The sequence below is a fragment of the Chenopodium quinoa genome, unplaced genomic scaffold, assembly GCF_001683475.1.
Source record: "Chenopodium quinoa cultivar QQ74 unplaced genomic scaffold, ASM168347v1, whole genome shotgun sequence".
NCBI lineage: Eukaryota > Viridiplantae > Streptophyta > Magnoliopsida > Caryophyllales > Amaranthaceae > Chenopodium > Chenopodium quinoa.
Window position 1 is genome coordinate 2349240 of NW_018742864.1, and position 9949 is coordinate 2359188.

Genomic DNA, 9949 nt, shown 5'->3' on the forward strand with positions numbered 1-9949 from the left:
GCTACTACGTTTCTTATAAAAAAAAAAAAAAAAAACTACTTCGTACAATTTATAAGTAAATAAAACAAACTTCCCACACATCATAAGTCAATAAAACAAGCTAAATCATTTTCATCTTTTACAACAACATAACTTAATCATAATTGCAAAATAATATATTCACAGTGGAATAGGAATTTCATATAGAAACAAACTCTAAAAGGCAATATAAACAAGTCACGTGAATAAGTGGGGCTCTTGTGGAGGACAAAAATATTTTGCAACACTGAAAATTGCAGGTTGATTTTTGTTATGCTTCACATGTGTACCAATACAAACTTAATCAATATTGGTGCTGGTGCTCAATCCCGCCAAAAATATCCAAATTTCCCCTCCCCCCAAAAATTTACCCAACAACTACTGCTGTGTTTCTTAAATATATCTATCCATCCTCTTCCACATCCACATCACAAACCGAAAGCCTTTGCCTCCAAACATTGTGTTGCTTCATCACTGAAAAAATGGTTAACAAAAAAATAGCACTCCATGTTAGTATGATTAAACCATTCAACCCAAAACCCTGTACAAAAGAGATATTACTCCGACCTTGTTCACAAATTGTTAAAACAAAGGGGTTGAAAATGGTACGATCTTGTACTCCCATTTCTTCCATTCAAACAAGGAAAAGAAAGGGTGTCCTTGGGGTTATTGATTCCCCGGTGGTTTCTGAAGATGGAAAGGTCACTATATCGTAGGAAATTCAAAGTCAAAGGGAGACCTCATAGTCATCACTCCTAACAATAGGGTAAGGCCTATACACTTGCCGGACTTATCCGATATGGCTTTGCTACCAAGAGGGGTAAAGCAATTTGTAAGATGGGTCATCTCTACCCACGGTGATAAGGAAGGATGTGGGTCCGAACATGTCTTACCAAAATCAGTACTGAGCATGGTAGATCCTCCTTTCGGATATATCGGCTGTTGTTGAATGTTGTAATTTGTCACATGGTGATCATCACTTAAAAATCCCTAGTTATAGAAATGATTTTAAAATTTTCACTATCCCATTTCCTATGGTTGTGTCTAAAATTCTATGGAGAGTAGAACCTACTCCTCGAACATACTAGATGAAAGATAAGTGGAGGTCATTGTCCAAGTGCTTTCAAATGACCACTTAGGGTTTTGGAATGGAATTGGCGAAAAAGGCATACATTGCCTAGTTTGGAATTATCGTCATTTGGGAAGGGATACATTTTTGCCATTTATGAGGTCTACATTAGAGATTCATATGCCTCATTTGATAATTTTAACTGAAACTCGGGTTTCTATTCATATGGCACGTCTTATTTGTGCTTATTTGAAACCTTTTGCTGTGTATGGAATATCACAAACTGACAGCATGGGCGATATTGCCATGCTCACCTTCTCCAAGGACATGAAGATGGAGTTTCTTACTTCTTTTGCTAATGATTATTGTTGAGGACTAAATGTCCAGTAGTTAACTTAGACAAATGTTATGTTTTAAAGTATTTAAGGTTTTCAGCAAGGATAGAGTGTTATGGTTGTAAGCTAGACAGTTTGTAGCTTTTAATGTATGTGCTCTTGAATTTGTAATGGAACTTTAATTGGGTTATGCTACAATCACAAGTATCTTATGGCGTATCTCATGCTGTTTTTACAAATATCATCAATATTTAATGAATAATTTACAATAACGAATAATTTACAAATATTTATCCTTCACATTTACAATAATGTATAATTTAGAAATTATAGAATACTAAAACATCGCTCAAAATAAGCTGATTGAAGATTTTGAAATATTAATCCAACATGTAATGTACTAGCTGAGTAATGATTAGATTGATTACCCTCTTAACGTTAATATTTAACAACATCATACGTATATTGGCGGCCCATAAAAATACACAACCTATAATTATACCCAAATGTGTTGACCAAATGCCAAAAAGTTTAATGGGGTCCAGATATCAGTTTATTTAACCACATACTACCCAATTGAATGGGTTCAGTTTTTCATCCTTTTGATAGGCCCAATAGATTTCACTTGTAGCCAATCCAACATCCCAATACAGCCCAATAACTATGAAAATTGCCCAATCGTAACATATTCTTTTATAATTGTGTGTTTTAACCACATACTTTCGATTGAATGGGTCCAGTTTTCCATCCTTTTAATAGGCCCAATACATTGGACTCGAATCTAATAGCCCAATACAGCCCAATAAATATGGAAATTACCCAGTCATAATAGAGTCTTTTATAAAACAGCCTATTATTCACAACTCACAGAAAATGAGAAGCCAACTGCACAACAAATTGATGAATTGCATGAAATACTTTCATTTATTCAAGTCTATGCTACACTTCACATCTTTACCTATGACGACATTGCTGTTGATATCAGAGTAGGATGATACACCTTTGAAGATAGCAGAATCAGGTACCACCCTGGATATATAGGAGTGATTAACCTAAATTAGCAACTTGGGGATTAACAATCAGTAACCAATATGCACATTACCAACACATTTTTATGTTAAAATAACTTTTCCTTACCTCTTACACTTACATTTGGGGATCCTTTTTCGTGCCCCCGTGGTCCTGTAACAAACACTACCACTGCCCAATCGCTCAACCTGTCAGGCATATTTTACATACATATGTCAAAATTTAATGTTCTATTAAGTTTATAGATTCTTTTATAATTGAGTTTTTTAACCACATACTACCCAATTGAATGGGTCCAGTTTTCCATCCTTTTAATAGGCCCAATACAATAGGGGTTATGGAATGGAATTAAGTTTAAGCAACAAATATTTAATTAACTATATATATTTTATCAATCACCTTGGATGTCCCATCAGGTCCATTTGTATCTCTTGCTTCTGTAGGATGCATTGCACCGTATGCCACATCCAAAGTCTAATAAGGAAACCAAAGAATAATAATCACAACCAAACAATGAATACACATAACACTAAAAATTTTAATAATCTTACCCCCGAGCTGTCCAAAGTCACCACCATCTAGAAAACGATCTTCTCGAATTGCCATACGTATCTCTTCCATGTTCCAAACCTCCATCCTAGGGAAGTACCCCCATTGTACCGGATGTCTATTTAGTCGATCTAAATACATAACCTGTGTATCACATTATTGTTGTACTCAATGCACAGGGATAATGATGTGGATTTAAACCCCTTAACTTAATAAAGAATCTAAAATCACACAAGTAACACAAGCCCTTCGAATTTCCTAAGAAAATCGAACAACTTAAGAATAACGAACCGGATATGACTTTGAAAACGACCACTCCTGGAACGAATTCAACGCCTCTCAAATTACCTAGACCACTCCTGGAACTAAGTACTTTGATGAACAAAACTTAGACTACTCCTAGAACTAAGAATTGAACGTTCTAATTATCAAAACAACTCCTTGAATTGAAAACTAGCAAAAGAATTTGTAAGCAATTAAGCAAAACAAACAATAAACTTGTATTGAATTTTCTGGTTTTGGTTGTGTATACAAAGCCACGAAAAATCCCTTATTTATAGACTAAACTAACTATTCCTAAGTCTATTCGAACTAGGAAAAAAACCCTAGCCTTGATCCCCAAGTATCCTAGATAGAATAGGAAAACCAATTCTAATGGAACTAGGAAACTAGTAATAAGACTAGTTCTAATTAAACTAAAACTTCTTAAAACAATTCCTAATTGACTTAGAAATTATTTTAAACTAAAATAACAGAAATTAAGAAGATTCCTAATTGCTTAAACCAAGAAAAACCCTTTCAAGTGAAAGGTAAAAACTTGCAAGCAAAAACTCTAGAAAAAACTAAGTTAGGAAAATCTTTCTTTTCGTACTGCCGCCGAACCACCGTCTCACGCGCCGCCATCATCGACACGCGCCCCACCGCCGTGTAGCTGGACTCAGGCCGGAGCTAGGGAGCCGGCGCGTGGCACCCAGATCGGCGCGTCGCCGCCGCTGCCGTCGTCGGAACCCAACTGGACCTTGACTTCTTCTTCAATGGCTGCGCATGTTAACCATTCTTGATTCTTTACTCCAAGCTCAAACCCTATTGGCCTTAAAACCAATATGATTGGCTCTTCAAAAGAATTTCCCTCTTGATCCACATCATTCTCCCCCTCTTCAAAAGAATTTGTCCTCAAATTCGCATCATCCATGTAAGGAGAACAATTCCATGAAACCATCCAAATTCGACGAATACAAGCCAAAAGAACTATTACCTCAACGCTAGCAATTTTAAGCAATGTAACAACATCACCACGAGCAAGGCAATATTTTAGAAACAACCAATTCTCAATTTGGTCCTTGGTCTTCGAAGTTGACCATAAGAACACTTTAGGCTTCATGATATTTTTCTCATGTATGACTAACAATTTCTTCTCTTTATGCATGCCTAATGAATCCACCACTTCTAAAGAAACCATTAAATTATTATCTTGATTCACGAATGGCTCCTCAATAGTATCAAAAACCTTTTCCGACACCACCATTGGTAGATCATTATGAATAATCTGATCTTGAACAACGTCACACACAATTGGAACATCAATTGTTTCACTCACCTTTTCTTCGAGCTCTTTAGCACCTACATGTTCCTCTTCCTTATCCTTTTGACAATCTTCCTCCATCTCTTTAACTTTAACGCGGCATGGAATAATAGTTAAAGGAATAAGTTTGAACCTCTTGTTTCCCACCTTGACCGAATATGTGTTGGCCACACCATCATGTTTAACATGTCGATCAAATTGCCATGGTCTTCCTAAAAGAACGTGACAAGCACTCATAGGAATCACATCGCACCATAATTCTTCCTTGTAATTGCCAATGGAAAAGCTTACTAAGGCTTGTTTCTTCACATGAAGTCCCTTAGAATCATCAAGCCAACTCAACTTGTAAGGATTCTCATGTACTCTTGTTGGAAGGTTGAGCTTAGTAACCATCTCTGTGGACGCCACATTAGTACATGAACCACTATCAATGATCACCTTGCATGATCTATCTCCTACTTTGCAACGAGTATGGAATAAGTTTTCACGTTGAGATTTGTTAGGGTTTGCTTCGGCATGGAGGATCTTCCTTAACACAAGCACTTTTTCATCATCGTCGGGATCAATCTCATCGTTCTCTTCCTCACTACTTGTTGCCTTAGTTTCGGATTCCTCATCGTCACACCCAAAAACTATGTGTTTCTCTTCTTCTACTTGTTGTTCGTATTGTCTTATTGTGAGAGCTTTCTTGGAAGGACATTGATCCGACCTATGTCCCTTGACATTTGAAACACCTAATTCGGGATTCGAACTCTTCTTTAGATATCTTAACAAATTTCTTTTCTCCACTTGTTGAGCTTTCTCCCTTAGACTCGTAGGAACTCGGTTTAAAAGGCTTGAAAGTTTTGCTTGTTTCGGTCCCTTGTGAGGACTTGGTACCAAAACTCTTTGTACTTGTGCTCTTCTTATCTTCGAGCCAATGACTTTCAATTTTTAAAGCTAGTTTGCACACATCATTGAATGACTCATAAGTACTCAATTCAATCTTCTTAGCAATAGGTCGATTAAGACCCTTAAGGAATCGAGCAATCCGCAATGGTTCTTTCTCCTCCAAATCACAAAGAGAGGTTAGTTTATCAAATTCAGCAATATATTCATTAACACTCTTAGTATCTTGTGTCAACATAGTGAGTTTCACATATAGAATTTGTTCGAAATCATGTGGAAGGTATTTAGAACGCATCTTCTTCTTCAAAACTGTCCATGTCTTGATCTTATCCTTCCCTGCTCTAGCACGTCGAGTCTTTAAATTATCGAACCAAATTCCCGCATTCTTAGTGAGTCGTATATAAGCAATTTTGAAACGCTGAGAATCATCAAAACCTTTATAATCTGAAATTTTCTCTAAGTGTCTCGCCCACTCAAGAAAATCTTCGGGGCTTCCTAGACCCGTAAAATCATCAAGTTTGATACCTTTATCATCGAACTTTTTATTATAATGGGTATCATCATCACTGCTAGAAGCATCACTATCACTATCATGCCGTTTTTTCTTCTTTTTCTTTTTATCAAGCAATAGTTGTGAAAAAGCATTAAAACGTGCCTCCGTATTATCTTGCAATCTTGCAAATTCATCCATGAGTTTGCTCAAAGCTTCCTCCATAATTATAAGACAAAAAAAAGACTTAAAAGAACCCTTATCCACACAGGTATATCCCACAAAAATCGCAACACAACTTGGAACAAAATCGCACACAACGAGCAGTAAGTATTAAATCGGACCAAAACTGACACAGTTTCGGAAAACAGTCCAGTTTAATAGCAAACGAACTCGAAAAATTCCGAAATTTCACAGGCAGAAATTAGACAAAATTTCACCCAAAATCAAAAAAAGAATCACCTGAAAAGACCTTGTAACGAAGGAGAACGAGCCTTCTGAAGTTGACAGAAAAACTGGTTATCCGAGAACAAGTGCGATTTGATGAACGAATTGTTGAACGATCAAAACCCCTGAAATCTGATACCAATTTGATGTGGTATCACACAAGCTCTGATACCAATTTGATGTGGATTTAAACCCCTTAACTTAATAAAGAATCTAAAATCACACAAGTAACACAAGCCCTTCGAATTTCCTAAGAAAATCGAACAACTTAAGAATAACGAACCGGATATGACTTTGAAAACGACCACTCCTGGAACGAATTCAACGCCTCTCAAATTACCTAGACCACTCCTGGAACTAAGTACTTTGATGAACAAAACTTAGACTACTCCTAGAACTAAGAATTGAACGTTCTAATTATCAAAACAACTCCTTGAATTGAAAACTAGCAAAAGAATTTGTAAGCAATTAAGCAAAACAAACAATAAACTTGTATTGAATTTTCTGGTTTTGGTTGTGTATACAAAGCCACGAAAAATCCCTTATTTATAGACTAAACTAACTATTCCTAAGTCTATTCGAACTAGGAAAAAAACCCTAGCCTTGATCCCCAAGTATCCTAGATAGAATAGGAAAACCAATTCTAATGGAACTAGGAAACTAGTAATAAGACTAGTTCTAATTAAACTAAAACTTCTTAAAACAATTCCTAATTGACTTAGAAATTATTTTAAACTAAAATAACAGAAATTAAGAAGATTCCTAATTGCTTAAACCAAGAAAAACCCTTTCAAGTGAAAGGTAAAAACTTGCAAGCAAAAACTCTAGAAAAAACTAAGTTAGGAAAATCTTTCTTTTCGTACTGCCGCCGAACCACCGTCTCACGCGCCGCCATCATCGACACGCGCCCCACCGCCGTGTAGCTGGACTCAGGCCGGAGCTAGGGAGCCGGCGCGTGGCACCCAGATCGGCGCGTCGCCGCCGCTGCCGTCGTCGGAACCCAACTGGACCTTGACTTCTTCTTCAATGGCTGCGCATGTTAACCATTCTTGATTCTTTACTCCAAGCTCAAACCCTATTGGCCTTAAAACCAATATGATTGGCTCTTCAAAAGAATTTCCCTCTTGATCCACATCAGATAACTAAAAAACTTAATGTAAATGATGTACAAGATAGACCAACCAACCTAATCAATCACATACCACAATAAGTATAAGGCAGCCAGCACATCCACTTGCAACACCACTAGCGTAAAACCGCCGTGCGAACATAGCTACACTTTCCATTAGCTTCTTTAGCACAAGGGAACACCAATCATATTCCGCAGCTCTTGAGGCACACATTAAAGCGGGCACCAAATCCGCGGCCAACCTCGACGACTGATTAGGGCATAGCAACATCTCAAGAGCCAACAACAAGAATATTGTCTTGAACTCTTCCGCTTGATCTTCCTCCCATTTCCCTTCCAACCTACCAATGAGCTCACTATTAACTGGAATACCCTCGTATATGTACTCCCGATCAGTTTTTATAGACTTATTATTTCAAGATTTACCATAAGTCTTCATAATCATTTTGACCTTTTCGGACATTTCTTTATCCAATGACTTGTATGTCGGAACAGGTAGACCCTCATTGGGAATACCTAACACCCAATGCAACAGCTTAAAACTCTACCATCTAGGCTAGTTAGTGTATAGTTAAAGGAATCAATTCGAGTCCATCAACCAATACGCCAACTGTCTTGGAAGATTCATGTAGCCACCAATTTTTAATAGCTCTGCAAACCCCATTTCACCAATCCATCGCCTACGTTGCTCATCTAACATTTTGCAAATTCTCCTAAAAGACTCTATCCGACAACTTGTATTAGCCGGCTAACCAACAAATTCCAAGGAAAACAAATCAAATAAACTTTTTGGTTTTTGCAATTTCAACCCTATCTAATAACATAAAATCCAACTCAACACATAACAACATTCAAACAACTACTATCATATGACATATAATCGAAATCAACACATAATACAATTCAAACCACTTCAATCCTATAACATAAAATCCACATCGACTACTAGTCAACTTACTAATGCAAATCAACACTTACCCTACATCGCGCCTTCAAATAGTGCACCAACACTTCACCTTTCCTTTTCACCTCCCCACCAACACTTAAAGAGTCATCCTACGATAATAAATTGCTACTTTGTTAACAATGTACTTATTCTAACATTATAACAAAAACATTTATAAGTACCTTGAATATCTATGGATAAAGCTTCATCATCTGACATGGTATATTCCATCCTGACAATGGAAAATTTAATCTAAATCACACAAATTACCTTGAACAGGCTAATGTAATTGAATAATACGCACAACATGAGTTATACCTCAGAAAAGTTTGCAGTTTTGCACCTTTTGCAGTTATGGTTTTTCCTCTCCAATGAATCCATTCTTTCTTTCTCTGATGTCAAACAAAGTAGCCTGCATATAAATTCAGACCCAACCATTGAAACCACTTCATTTCAATCATAATTGCACAATCTAAACTATCAATTCCTCAACTTTTACTATTAACTAAAGTTCAACAACGTCGTTTTGCCCCATATAATATAACAATTTATTGCACAATCTACACCATGAATTGCACAAATAAATCAACAATTACCGGAACATTTGAACCCCCCCCCCCCCCAATTCAATAAAAACATGAATTCGAACACGACACAATCAAAATTACACCGAAATCATATCAATTAACCAATGATCGTACAATTCAAACACGAGAATGATTAAACCCAACAATCTAAGCTATCAATTGAACATTTGAATCAACAAACTACCAGCAACAATTAATACATACCCAATTCAATTAAAAACATATTTCAATATCGCGAGCGACAAAATTACAAACAAATCAATTCCATTACGCAAGCATTGCACACTTCAAACACAACAAACAACAAATTCCACAAACATACAGGGGACTGGGCGTATTACCGTGTTTACGACACATACCTTTTGAAACCCTAGCGACACATTCCTCGGACGCGGCCAACTTAAATGCAACTATCGCCCTATATTGTAGTCGCCGCCAACTGGACGCCGCCCCCACCACCTCCTCAACACTCATAAACTCCTCAATGAAATCAATAGATTTCAGAAGCACGCGTACACGCATAAGCTTACTGAACTAGGCAGGGCCAAGCACGAGGCCTGTTTTTCAGAACGGGATGTGGCATTTTGAAAACGGACGTTTGATTTGAGAACAGTTACGGCGCTTGTCTTCAGTTAACCCCCATATTTCATTTTGTCGAGTTTACCCTTAATGTACCTGTTGAAATTACGCGAATAACCTCTTATAAACATAAATCGTTCATATGGCTTATGAACGGGGATTTTCTCCTATATTATACATATAAATTTAGTACTGTAGACACTTAAATGTGCCTCAAACAAAATCCAAAAATTAAACTACACATTGGACAGTGTTGCAAATTGGACTGAAGTAATCATGCAGCTTATTATTTTAAAATCCA

The 9949-nt window shown here is 36.9% G+C and overlaps 1 protein-coding gene across 7 annotated transcripts; it reads right to left on the reverse strand.

Annotated features, from left to right (window-relative positions):
- Positions 1 to 201: 201 nt before the first annotated feature.
- Positions 202 to 9740, reverse strand: LOC110726193. Of its 7 annotated transcripts, none has more exons than XM_021905654.1 (10): positions 9429 to 9740; positions 8801 to 8894; positions 8665 to 8714; positions 8515 to 8592; positions 7610 to 7877; positions 3003 to 3144; positions 2851 to 2888; positions 2560 to 2639; positions 2381 to 2451; positions 202 to 492 (listed from the first exon to the last, which is right to left on the reverse strand). In XM_021905654.1, the coding sequence occupies exons 5-10, from the start codon at positions 7805 to 7807 to the stop codon at positions 422 to 424; spliced, it is 600 nt and encodes a 199-aa protein (XP_021761346.1). In that variant the 5' UTR covers positions 7808 to 7877; positions 8515 to 8592; positions 8665 to 8714; positions 8801 to 8894; positions 9429 to 9740; the 3' UTR covers positions 202 to 421. The 7 variants fall into 7 exon arrangements, with proteins under 7 accessions (XP_021761346.1, XP_021761345.1, XP_021761344.1 ...); XM_021905653.1 differs by having other exon boundaries at positions 7610 to 8249; XM_021905652.1 differs by having other exon boundaries at positions 7610 to 8259.
- Positions 9741 to 9949: the final 209 nt, after the last annotated feature.